Below are 16,196 nucleotides of genomic sequence, written 5' to 3' on the forward strand. Positions count from 1 at the left end.
TGAATTTGAGTATAGCTTAAATGAATTAGAAAATTCTTTAAAGCACAGTTTTTTTACTCTACACATATGTGTACTGTACACATACACATAAAACTTAAATTTACACAGATATTACTATTATTTAACCAAGGACATACAGGGGGTCATAAATCTATAATAATAATAATAATAATAATAATAATACAAAATTGCTTACACTTATAGGGCGGTTTTCTGTACATTCCACTCAAAGCTCTTTACAGGTAATGGGGATCCCCTCCACCCCCCCCAGCTGGATGATGCGATGGCAGCCATAGGTTGAATGATGACATGAGAAAAAAATGTGTTCGGTTGTTTCAATATCTGATTCACAAAAAGCACAGGTGTTACAGTCAAAGTGAAACCATTTTCTGAGAAATTCCTTAGAGAAATATGTGTTGCTCAGTATTTGAAAATGTCTTCAGTTTTTGGTGGTTTGAGGAGAGTAATGTATTCAGGGTTAGCAGAAATAAGAGAATCATTGTCTATATCAATAAAAATTACTTTCTCCTTGATGACAGGGAAGAATCTCTTGGCCATAATTGTTCAGATGTATTTATTATTGTACTTTTTTTTCTAAAATATTGTTACAGCTTTAAGTGACTGATGTGTATCTTTGATTTTAGATAAAGTTTGTGACACTGGGAAGAGTAAACTCTTCTAACTTCAAAGCAGAGCAAATGTTTGCTGAAGTCTAGGGGTCCCTTGAGCAGAAACCATTAAAGGTGCCTTTTTACAGTCTAGTGTCCCCATCACTATACTGGGGCATGAGGACCCACACACACCACAGAGTGAGCGCCCCCTACTGGTCCCACTAACACCTCTCCCAGGAAACTCCTCTCCAGGACCTGACCAGGCTCACACCTGCTGAGCTTCAGGGGGCTGACAGGGATGAGTTTCAGGGTGATATAGCTGCTGACGTTATATCATGATGAAGATGAAGATGAAGACCAAATGTCGAATATTCAGAATGACAGAGTTTATTTAATACAGAAATAGTTCTATCTGAGTCCAGGCCATGACAGTGAAGCAGCAATGTCCATCATGTAGAAAGCGACTGGCATTCAGCTGACGTGTTAGTCTGTGTCTGATGGTGACCCAACTGGTCAGCCATGAATCTGGAGAATTTACAGGTAAGAGATAAAGAAAACACCTGTGACTCAATTTTACTGATTTACTGAAAGACATGATTAATGCAGAGCAAATAGAATAGAGCAATGACATGGACTGAAAGTAGAAAGTAGAACAGTTTGACACAAGCGAGTAATAATTTCATTTTCCAAGAGAGCCCCTCCCACAGGTGATGTTGTTTCTGGTGACTGAACGAGTAGCGTTGAGAGCAGATGTGGACATGCCCAGCAGTGGGTGGAGAAAACAACACCGAAGAAACAGAAGAACAATTTCAAATGAAAAAGACGAAATGATTTACATTCCAGGAGAGAGAATCAGACAATGTGCTGATTCAGCCTGTGTGACTGACAGGACAGATGATCAGTGGGGCTGAGTTTGCACCTCCCCGATGAAGACCAGGGCAGAAGTATGGAAAGAGTTTCTCAGTGAAGGAGGCAGTGAAGGTGTAGATATGAGACCTGTTGTCCACATTGTAAAAGGAGACCTGTCCCCCCTCATAGTCCACATACACCCCCACCTTCTGGGGCTTCTGGCTCAGGGGGAGGAGGACAGAATTAGCCTTATACTTGTTCCCATTCCTTAGATAAAGAACCCAGTAACCATCCTGGCTGGTGTATCTGTTCTGCCCCTTCCTGCTGCTGGACTCTCCGGTGACGCCTAAATCACAGGCAGTCTTCTCCCCCACTGCCACCTCCCAATAGTGTCTCCCTGAGGTGATCCCATCCTTTCCCAGGACACTGACAACAGTATCAAATCTCTCTGGATTGTCAGGGAGATCCTGTGGTGTGCTTCCATGTCTCACTTGTTTCCCATCCTCAGACAGGATGAGATTGGGATGAGCTGTATTGGGGTCCAGAGTCACATCAGCTGTGGATCAGAGAGCAGACAGACAGGATGAAATGATCTGTATCTCACTCCTCTCTCAGATGAAAGTACAGATGCAGGTGTCTAGAGTGTGTATCAGGATTCACACCAGCAGGAAGCTCACTGCAGTAAACTACAGTTCTGTTCAGTCTGCTGATTTCAGCTGGACTGGGCCTGCCTGTCCTGAAACACCCAGGGCATTCAGGGACAAAGATAAAACTGAGTGATTGATGAATTAAACTGATTGCTTTATTAACTAATGGTACAAAACCCGTTGTCCTCTTTTCCACTGTTCTGGTACAGTTTGAACGTGATGCCTGCAGTCACAGGTTCACATCACTGGTTTGGGTTGAACTCGTCTGCAGTCACTGGTGCTTGTTTGTGTGCAGCAGGTAAAAATAAAGAAAACACTTCAGAAAGTGTCAGTATTGTGCGGCCAGCGTGTAGTGGACATTACAGTGTGGACAGGACCGGTCCAGATGCTCTGGATGTGTTCTGATGTGACTGGAGAGACTGGGCAGGCGGACCTGTGGAAATGGGGTCTCCTGGGTTGGTCAGGACAAACAGGCCCAGCCCGGCTGAGATGAGCTGTGAGCGTGTGCAGAGCTCTCACACTGCGAGAGTCTGGCTCCTGTGGGAGAAAGTGTCTTTAAATCTGAAGGAGACCTGATGATCCACTGTGTGCAGATCACACGGCTGAGGGCATCTCTATACTGATGGATACATTATTTCTCAAGAAGAAAAATGATCAAACTGTCTTTTCATGGTTATTCTGGTTCCTCTCTATCAGTTAGATTGTAAAAGTCTCATTAAGACAAAATTCTTAGAAGCTGAAATTGCTGCCACTTCATTAACAATAACAGGGACCTGAATCACACAGGCAGTAACTGCAAGCTTGTCTCCTCCTGCGCTGCTGAGGACAGTAATAAAAAGGATCTGTTGTTTGTGTGTGTTAAGAGCTGTCTGTCAGTGTATTGAACTCTGTCACCTGAATTAAGGCTGAAGTTGTCTTTACACAAGACAGGGGAACCCGAGAGAGAACAGACAAAGCTTGTGTGTGTCTTTTTTTCTTGTTCGTTACACACAAATCAGTGTAATACGTATGGAAACCTGAAAAACAGACATTGTGGGTCAGTTGTAACGAAGTGACACAGCGCACTAACTGGAGCTCAGCCCCTGGTCAGCACACAGCTCCGTGTTAAACCAGCGCGCCAACTTCAGACCAAGAGCAACGAACTTGGCCGCTGAAATCAGTCCGCAGCTCCGAGCTGAACCTGCTCTCCACTGCAACGAGCCCAGAGTGAGAGCTGCTGCCCTCTAGAGGTGACTGGAGTACAGGACTGACTCCCAGCGCCTCTTCACATGGGGAGACAGCTCCGTGTGGGACAGGCGGAGCTCTGGATCACAGGAGAATAGAGGGGAAACAACACCGGCACTACGGCAGGAAGTCATGTGTCCGTCGCTCAGAAAAGGATTGTAATGTTTAGCTTAAAATACTTTCCAGTTAAACCACATTCATTAATAATAAAGTTTATTGATGTGTTTATTCATAAGAATCATTTATTAAAAACTAATTTTATAGGATATCAACAGCTGTATGTAAAGCATTATATATGCAAAAGTGAATTTTCAGATATCCCAGGGAGTGAAGAGAACTGAAAATAAGAAAATATTTAGTTTGAGAGTCTTAAATGTGTTTTGTCACATCTGGGTGTGATTTGAACAGATTTGTTATTTATTTGTTGTGATGAGTCTCTACAATTGTATTTCTTAAGGGAAAGCAGGGATATTCAGAAATTGGGGGCAGATATTAAAGTTATGTAGTTTAAATGTAAAGGTTAAAGATATAAAAATACTGTAATCGCCATCTTTTTAAAAGTGATGATTTGTGTCAGTTCTAGATGAAGGCAGTCTGCAGGAATGGCTGTAAGAGCTGATGGAAGGACATCTGTGGATATTACTGCACAGAATGATTTAACCTCAATACCTTTTCTTACTCGTTATGACATCAGTTTGCTTGACTAATAATTAATTTCCCACCAGATCTCACTGTTTTCACTGTTTGTATTTGTTGAGCCATGTGTTGGTGACCCTGCTCTTCAAGGCTCAGCTGTGTGAGTCTGCAGGTGTGTGTTCATGCTGAAGATCACGATGGTCAGGTACAGTATAACTCCTACAGGCAGCGCCTGGCTCAGACAGACTACAGAAGGAGAGAACCTGGCAGTTCTGCTGCAGACCAGTGAAGAGAGCTTTCCCTGGATGGCCAGGTGAGAGGATGGAGTCACTGGTACTGAACTCCTCTGTGCAGAACCGTGCGTCTCGAGAGCAGTGCCAGCAGGAAATGCCGAGTGGCCCTCAAGCTAATAGCAGCGAGGGGCCACACCTCCTCCTGGGTACCAGTGCAACAGCTCCAGAGCAGCCGAGAGTTACCATGGAGATACAGCAGGGAGCCCAGAGACTGCCCCTGAGCCAGGAGACACTGACCCACGGTGCGAGGGAGCAGCATCCTGAAACTGAGGACAGGGGCTCGGCCTTCAAGACCACAACAAAATCAGACAAAATGGTGGAGGAGCTTTCTCAGCAAAGCAAAGAGGGACTGAGTGAGGCAGAGCAGGGACGACCAAGGACTCTGCTACGAGAGTTTGCAGATGTGTTTGCTGGAAGAGAGGAAGACTGTACTCGTACAAACAAAGCTCAGCGCACCATCGACACTGGCGAAGCAAGACCCATCTGTATCCCTCCCCCCGCCTGGCCATCCACAAGAGAGCCGAGGCAGAGGAAGCAGTCCGGGGTCTGACTGCAGCAGGGGAGATCGAGCCCTCTGACAGGCCCTGATCTCCCCCTGCAGAAGGACGCTTCACTGCTGGTCTGTACAGACTACAGGGACTCAACAACGTCACCAAGAAGGACTCTTGTCCCCTGAGCCACACTGACGAGGTGCTGGATTATGTCTCAGGGTAGCGCTGGTTCAGCTCTCTGGAACTGTACAGCAGCTACTGGCAAGTTGAGGTGCCCCAGAGGTCAGGCCAGAGACTGCCTTCTCCAGAGGTCAGGGGCTGTGGCAACACACGCTCCAGCCTTCTGGACTGTGCCCTGCCCAGCCAGCTCTGAGCGGCTGATGGGAAGGGAGCTCAGTGGCGTGCCCAGGTCAGAGTGCCCGGTGTGCCTGGATGACCCTCATTCTCCAGGTCCTGGACAAGTGAAGAAAGGTCAGGGACCTCATGAGGAGGACAGGTCTCAAGACTCACTGAAGACATGAATCTCCTACAGCAAGAGACTGGTTTCCTGGGAGCTTCTGAGCCAGAAGGGGTCTCCACAGGCCCTGAAGAGGAGCCACAGTAAACTCCTGACCAGCCCCCCGGTCAGTTCAGGATGTGAGGAGTTTCATTGGACCGGCATCCTACTACTGCTGGTTTGACCCCTAGTTTGCTGACGTTGCTGAACTCCTTATGTTTCTCACACATAGAGCACCATCATCCCTCTGGGGTGAAGATTGTCAATGTGCTTTTGAACAGCAAGAGCTGTCCTTGCAGAGTCTCCAGTGTTGGCCCAGCTTGACCCAGAGACCCATTCAACCCAGACACAGATACCAGCAGTGATGGTGTCTCTACTTGAGCCAGGACCTCAGCTGTGCTGAGAGAAACCACACACCCTGCTGCATGTTCACGAGAGGAGCTGCATACTGACCAGGGGAGGAGCTCAGAGTCAGCTGTCTTCAGGGAGGTGTGCCAGTGTTTAGGGATCCATAAGACTGGGAGAATCCAGTACATCCCCAGAGTGATGTATATCAGGTGTCAGATTATATCAGGTGCTTTAATCTGACACCTGATATACAGCTCACTGCCGTCCAGCAGAAGGACTGGGGCAGACACTCTAGACAGCTTGTTACAGTCTCCCACCACTCTATCTGTAAAGGTGTCTGTTCCAGAGCTGATCCTCCAGTGCCTGAGGCTGTGTGCCTGTGTCCAGTGTGGACTGGAGAGCAGTGGGTGTCCTTCAGTGGGACCGGCTGCTTCACTGTAACACCTCTATCTGGAGGAGCAGAGGGCCGGACATCCTGTCTCTCTCCCTCTTCTCTGCTCTCATTTCACCCTCTTCCTCCCTTGACAAGTCCTTCCTCTCCTCTTAGTCTCTCACAGGTAGTACATTTCGAGCTCCTGTCTCAGACTGTTGTGTTCAGTGTTTTGTGTGTCTGCAGGCTCCTAGTTGTCAGTGTAGATTCTAGTTTAGAGGTTTAACAGGATTAAAATCCTCTGTTTCACAATGATGTAAAGGAGAACTGCAGTCCTGACACAGTGATGGGGTCTTCAATCTGTGTATTGGGGATCCCAAGACATGGGTCAGTGTTGGTGTCCTCACAGTGTGCCACAGTGTTGGGGTCCAATTCCTCATCAGTCCTGATAAGCACAAAGCCCATCTGAGGGACTTTGATCACAACATTAAACACATCAGCTGTGTATAAAGCAGGAGTTACAACATGTCCCCCTGTTAGAGTAAGAGCCTGTATTGACCCCTGTGACCCTGCTGTGACCTTTGTAAATGACAAGTTCCTGTCAGTGACAACAGACTCACCTGCATGTTTGCGAAGCCTCTCAAACTCTGCAAACAGAGAGAAAGATGTTAGAGAGCTGAGAGCACATTCCTGCGGGAGTCTGGTCTCCAGGTGTGCAGTGTTGTGTGCTGTAGTGCTGTGCTGATCTCTCAGGCAGGACAGTAACACACAGGAGTGTGTTGTCTGGCCAGTGGAGCTGTGGGTCTGTAAGAGACACTGACAGCTCATCCAGCTTGTTATCACACAGTCCAGCTCGACACCTCCCACTGCCTCCAGTACAAAGACAAGGACAGGAGTGACTGAGCAGCCTCCACACAGGAGTCTGAGCCCTTTCTCTGTTCCAGAGCTTCTGACTGTGAAGCACTGAGGCAGAGCTGAGGCTCAGGGACAGAGAGCAGTTCAAACTCCCTGTGGGAGGAGCAGCATCACACAGCACTTTCTCCAGCTGAACACACCCCTGACACACAAGATCACCCTGCTGCACACCTGATCTCAACACAGACAGCAGTGAGACACACCTGTTCACACACCTGATCTCAACACAGACAGCAGTGAAGACACACCTGTTCACACACCTGATCTCAACACAGACAGCAGTGAGACACACCTGTTCACACACCTGATCTCAACACAGACAGCAGTGAGACACACCTGTTCACACACCTGATCTCAACACAGACAGCAGTGAAGACACACCTGTTCAGACACCTGATCTGAACACAGACAGCAGTGAGACACACCTGTTCACACACCTGATCTCTACACAGACAGCAGTGAGACACACCTGTTCACACACCTGATCTCAACACAGACAGCAGTGAGACATACCTATTCATAACACAGATGGAGAAGAAGAGACACACCTGATTCTTCATAGTAAATTGATTGAGTGCCATTGACAGGTGTTTAGAACCTTATAGACAAGCTGTGTTCACACAGTAATACTCACTGACTCCAGGTACTTTCTCCATTTCATCAATGAGTCTGTCCTCCAGCTGACACACAGCCCTCCTCACAGCCCCCAGACAGAGATCAGGGTGAACAGTGATGTCAGACCAGTCCTTGGGGTGTGGAGGGGAGCACAGGGAGGGGAAACTCTACAGCAGGAGAGACTCAGAGTCATGGGGGGTCACAGCCCTCTAAGGCAATAAGTCACCTGTGAGTCTGAAACCTAGAGCCCAGTATAGATCACTAAGAGACACAAAGTGAGCTCTCTCTGCTCTCTGTAGATACTGTATCTGCTCTCTACAGTGTGTGCTGACCTGTAGGTCTCTCTGCTCTCTGTAGATACTGTATCTGCTCTCTACAGTGTGTGCTGACCTGTAGGACTCTCTGATCTCTGTAGGTACTGTATCTGCTCTCTACAGTGTGTGCTGACCTGTAGGTCTCTCTGCTCTCTGTAGATACTGTATCTGCTCTCTACAGTGTGTGCTGACCTGTAGGACTCTCTGCTCTCTGTAGATACTGTATCTGCTCTCTACAGTGTGTGCTGACCTGTAGGACTCTCTGCTCTCTGTAGATACTTTATCTGCTCTCTACAGTGTGTGCTGACCTGTAGGACTCTCTGCACTCTCTAGATACTGTATCTGCTCCCTACAGTGTGTGCTGACCTGTAGGACTCTCTGCACTCTCTAGATACTGTATCTGCTCCCTACAGTGTGTGCTGACCTGTAGGACTCTCTGCTCTCTGTAGATACTTTATCTGCTCTCTACAGTGTGTGCTGATCTGTAGGACTCTCTGCTCTCTGTAGGTACTGTATCTGCTCTCTACAGAATGTGCTGACCTGTAGGACTCTCTGCTCTCTGTAGATACTATATCTGCTCTCTACAGTGTGTGCTGACCTGTAGGACTCTCTGCTCTCTGTAGATACTGTATCTGCTCTCTATAGTGTGTGCTGACCTTTAGGAAGTGGATGTGGTCTTCAGTGTGGGAGAGCTGCTCCAGCTCAGTGTTTCTCCTCTTGAGCTCAGTGATTTCCTGCTCCAGCTCTTTAATGATCCCTTCAGCCCTCCTCTCTGCTGCTCTCTGCTTCTCCTCAATCAGCTCGATGAGCTCAGCCTGGCTCCTCTCAATGGAGTTTCGAAGAGCAGTGAAGACCTGCACACTGTCCACAATTTCTCTTTCTGCAGAGCTCTGAGGAGACACCAGGAGACTTCTTGAGTTAACAGGAATAAGAAAAATATTATTGAAATGCGAGAGTGAACAAATGAATTGCTAGTACATTAATTGTTTCAGTTCAAAAGAGAAGGGAAACACTTCACACACTATGTGGGTCACTCCACTACTGGGTGACAGAATATCTCATCCGTTATCTGGATAATGACTTTTTCATTATCTTGCTAACTGTCCTCTCTGTCAGGCAACTGATCGGTAGAATAGGAGGATCCTTATGCGTAACCGTGAATCCCACAGAATCCAAAAGACGTTATCCAGGGGCTTGGTCAATTAGGGAGGCAATGAGTCCGGTAACGAGGGAAACCCAAAAGGCAGGAGCAAAGGTTTGGTACCAGGAGATCAATCAAAAGGCTTAGAAAGGCACACAAGAGAGTTCTGCAGGAGGCTTCTCAACAGTGAGCAAGGGTTGTTGTGTGAGGGAACTCTAAATACTGAAGGGAAAGGGATGTGGTTGGATAATTGGTCCGGGAGTGAGAATTTGTGGAATCTGGTGCCTGTGGGAATGTGATGGGTTCAGTTGGGAATGAGATTGTGAAACAGTGCGTTTGGGAATGCAACAGCGTTTGTGAGGAAGAGTGTGGGGCGTGACAGGATGGAACAGCGTTTGCACTCAGTCTTCCTAAGTGTCCTCTCTCTGTGCAGAGAGCAGTGACCCCAGCACTGAGCCCTGCAGTACCCCACTCAGAAGGATTGACAGGACTCACTTTGCTGAGCTCCACTGCCTGTTTGATCTCCTCCACCTTCTTCAGTCTGTCCTGGATCATCTGTTGTACTTCTGCCTCAGTCTTCCTCAGCTGAGTCTGTGGACAAACAGGGGAACAGAGACACTGAAGTCACTGCTGCTGTTGCACTAACACTGCACAACAGACTCACACACTGAAACAGGTCAACAGACTCTCACACTGAACTGGGCTGGTCAACCGACTCTCACACTGAACTGGGCTGGACAACAGACTCTCACACTGATGCTGGGGTGGTCAACAGACTCTCACACGGATGCTGGGCTGGACAACAGGCTCTTACACCAGGGAAGTTGTGCTAAGATACCATCAGTTTCTGAACATATTGATCATAGCCACTGATCCATATTCTAGTGATTATACTAATTTAATTCACAATAATTTTAAATTAATTTTAATTTTTAAGTTTAAATTTTAAAGTAATATATAACCGTAAACCCACCTTTTTCACTCCACATTCCTGCTCTAAAGGGACAGTGCTGTGTGTCCTGTGGTCTGACTCAGAGCAGAAATGACAAACACAGGTCTGGTCAGTCCTGCAGAACAGCTCCAGGAGTCTCTCATGCTTCTCACACAGCCTGTCCTCAAGGCTCTCCACAGGCTCAATCAGTCTGTGCTTCTTCAGTTTAACAAGGTCATAGTGAGGCTGGATGTGAGCTGAACAGTATGACATCTGACACGTCAGACAGGATTTCACAGCCTTGAGTTTTCTCCCAGTGCAGGAATCACAGGACACTTCTCCAGGTTTAGCACAAAGTCCTTCATCACTGCTGACTCTGGTCCTCTTGAACTGCTCAGTGATTTCTGCCAGACTTCTGTTCACACGGAGATCAGGTCTTCTGTAAAATGTCTCTTTACACAGCGGACACTGACACACATCACTGCTGTCCCAGTATCCTCCAATACAGGCCAGGCAGAAGCTGTGTCCACATGGAGTGGACACTGGGCTGGTGAATGTGTCCAGACAGATAGAGCACAGGAACTGCTCTTCAGACAGGACACTGCTGGGTGAGGCCATTCCTACACAGAGAAGCAGAAACAGAGACGATCAGAGGAGAAGATCAGCACCTTCTCAATACAACACAAACAGCAAAAAGTAATACAGGTGAGTAACTCCAGTCACACACCAAACAACACAGCAGAAGAAAGAAAACTTCCTCTCTCTCCCATCTGGGCCAGCCTAAATCCCCTGAGCTCCCAGTGTTATGATGTTTTTTAAGGACCCTTTGCAGAATCCGGAGGGGAGTGAACAGACACGGGGAGGAGAAGAGGAACTGGGCTGGTAGACGAACTGGGGGGCGTGACGAAGGTGCTCAGGTGCTCGGGGGGCGTGACGAAGGTGCTCAGGTGCTCGGGGGCGTGACGAAGGTGCTCAGGTGCTCGGGGGGCGTGACGAAGGTGCCCAGGTGCTCGGGGGCGTGACGAAGGTGTGCAGGTGCTCGGGGGGCGTGACGAAGGTGCTCAGGTGCTCAGGGGGCGTGACGAAGGTGCTCAGGTGCTCGGGGGTGTGACGAAGGTGCTCAGGTGCTCGGGGGGCGTGACGAAGGTGCTCAGGTGCTCGGGGGGCGTGAAGAAGGTGCTCAGGTGCTCGGGGGGCGTGACGAAGGTGCTCAGGTGCTCGGGGGGGCGTGATGAAGGTGCTCAGGTGCTCGGGGGGCGTGAGGAAGGTGCTCAGGAGCTCGGGGGGCGTGACGAAGGTGCTCAGGTGCTCGGGGGGCGTGACGAAGGTGCTCAGGTGCTCGGGGGGGCGTGACGAAGGTGCTCAGGTGCTCGGGGGGCGTGACGAAGGTGCTCAGGTGCTCGGGGGGGTGTGACGAAGGTGCTCAGGTGCTCGGGGGCGTGACGAAGGTGCTCAGGTGCTCGGGGGGGCGTGACGAAGGTGCTCAGGTGCTCGGAGGGCGTGACAAAGGTGCTCAGGTGCTCGGGGGGCGTGACGAAGGTGCTCAGGTGCTCGGGGGGATGTGACGATGGTGCTCAGGTGCACGGGGGGCGTCCAGAGGGAGTCCGTAGGGAAAACCAGGGCGAAGTCCGATCACCCAAAAACCAGGAAATCCAAATGACAACATGACAGAGATAAAAAGGGCTCCAGGTCCCGGACTCGGCTGGTTCAGGACGCCGATAGGAGGCCTCTGCCCTCGAGCCACAGACGGAGGGCGACACGGAGATAGGCGGGCCTCCGGGCGTCCGTGATCCAGTGCAGAGCCCGGAACACAGGGAGCGTCTGGCTTTTGAGGTGGGCTGGAACAGGGAGCAGGAGCACAGAATCAACTCAAATGTAAAAGAGCCAGAGCACCCTTCATGGGGAGGGATTACAATCGTGACACCCAGGGACCATCTGACAGGACAGAATACTGCCGTACAGGAAACCCCAGACTGGACTGACTGGGAGAGTCACTGGGAGCTTTAACTGGGGAGAACAGCACTCAGGAAACTGAAGTCTGAATCAGAAACAAAACTGAAAGTTAATTCTCCCGCCAAACACAACTTCCTGCAAGAGCAGCACTTACAGTGTCTCTTCAACAGTTCCTCCCGTCCCTAAATCCTCAGCACACTCCTCCAGCACAGAGGAACAGGCTGCCTGCTGTCCAGACCTGTCCCAGTCCTCAGCACAGCAGCTCTGCTCTCTATTGTAGTGAAGGAGCCTGCAGTGTCAGAGCTGAGTCCAGCTCCAGGTCCAGCCTTTCCATCTCTGAGCTCTTTATTCCCTCTGTCCTTTCCCTCCTCTGCCAGTCAGACACACCGCAGCTCAGTCCTCCTCACACAGGGCCAGGGCTCCAGTCCAGCAGGTGCTCATGTCTTCATGAAGAGGAAACAGGGCAGCAGCTCTGTTTTGTTGTGTGTGCTGTAGTGTGTGTATTGTCATTGATCAGAAAGATTTGTTGAACCAAGTGTACCTGGATTATTATTCTTTTCACTACAGCTGTTCCAGAGAACAAAGAATTCATGTTCCTGTAGTTCTCCCAGCCGCTCGGGTAGATTCTGGAGAATCTCTTACAAGCTGACTCAGCCTCTCAGTCAGTTCCTTATCTTCACTTCACCAGTTTCGTTCCCCCAGTGGCAACAATACTGTCACGCCCAGTACACCTAGAGGGCGCTCTGCTGCTCTCCTGTTCCCAGTCCCTGTGATTATTCTTGTCTTTCAGGTGTGTCTTGTTGTGTAGCCTGTTTACTTCCTGTTTCTGCTCTGCTCTTCGCTCAGCGTTGAGGTTCGGATGTCCTGAGACCCTCCTAGGACCAGGTCACCCCACGTCCGCTACCTGAGGGCCTAGGTTTCTATAGGGCTTCTCCTGAACAGCTGAGCCCGGGCTAACCCCCGTCTCGCCGCTACGCATAGGGTCTTCCTCACCCTCATGCCATTCCACAGTTCGTCCCTTCAGACATCCCTGACAAATACTGTACAAGCTGCACACAGACAGAGCCCAGGAGCTGGGCTCAGGGCTCCAGTGCTGGGAGGATGCAGTGTTAAACACTGTGACACTGCTCTGTCCAGCAGCACTTACTACTGACCTGAATTCAACCTGCAGTACAAGGTCCAGAAATACACAGCATCCTGGACAGCAACACTCACAGCAGGTTCACACCCACCTGTCTCTTTCCTGACAGGAGGTTAATTACAGTCCAGATCGTGGAGAAAACTTTTATGTTTCTAGTTTTCACGGAAGTTGCTCACAGAGTGAGATGCCGTTCAACTACAGGAAGCACAAAGTGAAAGAGAAATCTTCAGGAAAGACAGGAAATATATTTATTTATCTGTTTGTCTGCCGTCAGAGTCGATACGTTGAAATAAAGGAGAAAACTCAAACATTTGACACCATCAGGTTATGATTCACATCAATAAGTCGTGTGTTTAGTGACTAACTGTCTGAGTGTACAGGACAGCAGCTAGCCCTGCAGCACACTGTGCTGTTAACTGCTCGGAGACAGACAGGATACTTACAGACTGGACAACCTGCTCCTGCTGCTCTGAGCTCCTCTCTCTCTTGTTCTGAAAGAAATATTTGAGTATCTGAGGCCTCTTAATAACTAGATTTGAAAAACGATCTGTTTGCCTCCCCTCTCACACCGTTAATGAGAGTAACGGAATATTTTCACTTTCTGTTCTCAGTGAAACACAGAGAGGAGTGCAGGAGAGGATTCTGGGAAACTGGGCTGTGGCGGCAGGTTGTGCTGTAGTCATGTGACTCACAGCTCTGTGTTCAAGGACATTTCTGTGGAAATTAGAATATTAACACTCATATCAGTATACCACCCTGGAGCCCCTCTCTCCTTGTCCACAGACTGTGAGACGGCAGCTCCTCTCTCCCTGAAAGGAGCCTCACAGACAAGATGAGTTCACTTCAGCTCAGCTGCCTGTGAGACAGTGAGTGTGGCTCCTGTTGGGCCTGTGTGTGACCATGAGCCAATATTACTGCCTGCTCATGGGGACACCCTGCTGAATGAGGCCCATCTGATCCGAGTGAGTCTTCTGCTCTGTGATGAAGAGGGATTTGAAGTGAGGGAGAGGAGCTGTCAGGATACCCTGCTCCTCTGGGCTGATTCATCCACTGGGAAGAGCAAAGGTTTCTGTCTCCATCTGGGCTCCAGCAGGAAGGAACAGGAGTGTTTTTGCTAGAGGGCTGGTCTGTCTTCCAGGCCTGTGGGAGTCAGAAATCCAGGGCTGCTTGAGGAGATACAGCTTGGATTCTGGGCAGATGGCTGTGTGGTCGCTCATTTCTCAGGCCCATGAAAGGCTCCCAGTGTGCTGCAGGGAGCAGAGGGGCTGTTCAAGCAGGACTGAGCTGAGGCACTGCTGCTGCAGGAGTGAGGCAGCGGCGTATCGTCTCCCCACAGCTGAGAGAGACAGGGAGCACAGGCTGAGTCCACAGGCCCCTGGTCTCCCATCCGCACAGACAGGAGCTCTCTCAGCACGAGGGGAGAGGAGCCAGCAGACCTGCGCTGCCATGTCAGGGATATGAGAGCTGCTCACACACAGGCTGCACCCGGTCAGCTGGGACAGCCAGTGAAGATCTGGTGCTCAGTGAAGAGTGAGAGTGAAGAGTGGAGATGCAGTGGAAACGTGAGGAGAGAGAAGTGGGAGACACAGAGCTTACTGGATTGAGTCCTCAAGTGTCCAGAGAGGGAGGAGCTAGGGAGAAGATCCAGGGAGAAGAGTCAAGAGAAGAGCAGAAGAGGAAGAGGAGGACTGTGCAGTCTTTTCTGAGACCAGTTCTGGTCACACTTCTGTATCCAAGGACATTTCTGTTACTTGTTTACTTACTACTTACTTACTAAAGGGTTACTGAAGTGCTGCAGCGGGCCGAGAGTGTGGACAACGCGCCGTGCTGTCCCCCGGTCCCCAGGCAGTGCACGAGGATCGCTTTGTTCCGGGCGTCCGGCACGTTTGTGAGCTCAGGTGCAGCCCAGCGAGTCCTGAAAGAGTCCAGCCAGCGAGTCCAGGGCGCTGGAGGCTCAACAGGTCCAGTGAGGAACAGGGGGGTGGTGGAGTGAAAGCTCCTTCCTCGCCGCCAGTGTGACACCGAGGAAGACCAGGGACTGAGACGTCCGCTCTTCATTGTGCATAACTCGTAACTGACACCCGCCAAGGCACGTCAGTACCGTAAAGAGGTAACCCCCAAACCCCAAGCGCAGCAGCGTCGTAACCCCCAAACGGACTCTGTGAGCGATATAACAGTGTTCCTCCGCTGAAGCCGCAGTCGAGATATATTTTGGAATTTGCGTGCACCAGGGTGCAATTACTTGTTGGGAGATCGTGATGTTGTCGTCTACAGCTCTCCTGAATGAAGACCCGCAGCACCTGAAGGGCTCTTCCAGCAGATCCACAAGGCAGGACTGGCAGGAACAGCAGCGGAGAGCTCTTCATTACAGAAGGAGGTGTTGTTCCTGGGGTATGTTGTCAGCAGTGGGGTGTTGGAGCACCAGGTACACAAGATCAAGGCCTTGCTTGACAAACCGCGGCCAGCCCGGAGAAAACAAGTCTGATCCTCCTTCGGACTCGTGGGCTGGTACCGCAGGTTTCTTCCCAGAGTCTCCCACAGATCTGACCAGAACGACAGCGAGGAACAGAGCCTCTTCTGGACTGAAGCATAAGAGCGAGCAGGTACTGACTGGAAAGGGGAACTGTGTGCAGACCCAGGGCGCAGTGTCTGGATTCTGACTTGCCGTTCGTGGTCCAGACTGTGTTACTGCAGGGAGAGGGGAGAACAGGAGGCCCATCCTGTAGATCAGCAGGAAACTCTTCCCCTGTGCCTGCAGGTCTACTGTGGGATTTCAGTGCCCAGCAGTAAAGTGGGCTCTGGGCACTTTGCAGTATTACCTGTCAGGGAAGGATTATCTTGTTGAGACTGACCACCGAGCTGTCAAATGGTCACACCGTACGAATGACAACAGCGCTCCTGTGTCACAGTGGTACTTGTCTCCACAGCCCTTTAAGTGTAGAGTCCAGTACAGGACAGGAATTAAACCAGTTCGAGGACTTCAAGAGGGGTGAGGGGGTGAGACACTTTGGCTCTCGTCCCCGAAAATTCATCTCGAAGCACTCTAAAGAGCCGCAGTTTTACCTTGTGGTGAAGTCGCAGTGGGGATATATTGTGGAATCTGTGTGTGATGACTTGTTAGGTCTATGCCAGTACCATAACACAGTGAAAGGGGAAAGCGGAACACATTCCCAGAGCGATCAACAAGTCTAGCATCAAGGTTTCATGTAAATTCTAGCACA

General features: G+C 49.9%; 1 protein-coding gene across 4 annotated transcripts; it reads right to left on the reverse strand.

The window, feature by feature from the left end:
- Nucleotides 1-984: 984 nt before the first annotated feature.
- Nucleotides 985-13,584, reverse strand: LOC148834092 (zinc-binding protein A33-like). 4 transcript variants are annotated; one of them, XM_088917184.1, is made up of 8 exons: nucleotides 13,419-13,566; nucleotides 12,989-13,170; nucleotides 9,924-10,501; nucleotides 9,446-9,541; nucleotides 8,466-8,699; nucleotides 7,515-7,662; nucleotides 6,586-6,612; nucleotides 985-2,016 (listed from the first exon to the last, which is right to left on the reverse strand). In XM_088917184.1, exons 3-8 carry the CDS (start codon nucleotides 10,497-10,499, stop codon nucleotides 1,481-1,483), a joined length of 1,617 nt encoding a protein of 538 aa, XP_088773310.1. In that variant the 5' UTR covers nucleotides 10,500-10,501; nucleotides 12,989-13,170; nucleotides 13,419-13,566; the 3' UTR covers nucleotides 985-1,480. The 4 variants fall into 4 exon arrangements, with proteins under 4 accessions (XP_088773310.1, XP_088773311.1, XP_088773312.1 ...); XM_088917185.1 differs by having other exon boundaries at nucleotides 13,067-13,170; nucleotides 13,419-13,547; XM_088917186.1 differs by lacking the exon at nucleotides 12,989-13,170 and having other exon boundaries at nucleotides 13,419-13,584.
- Between the last annotated feature and the right edge of the window lie 2,612 nt (nucleotides 13,585-16,196).

Source organism: Atractosteus spatula, chromosome 5 (assembly GCF_055471065.1).
Source record: "Atractosteus spatula isolate fAtrSpa1 chromosome 5, fAtrSpa1.hap1, whole genome shotgun sequence".
NCBI classification, from domain to species: Eukaryota; Metazoa; Chordata; class Actinopteri; order Semionotiformes; family Lepisosteidae; genus Atractosteus; species Atractosteus spatula.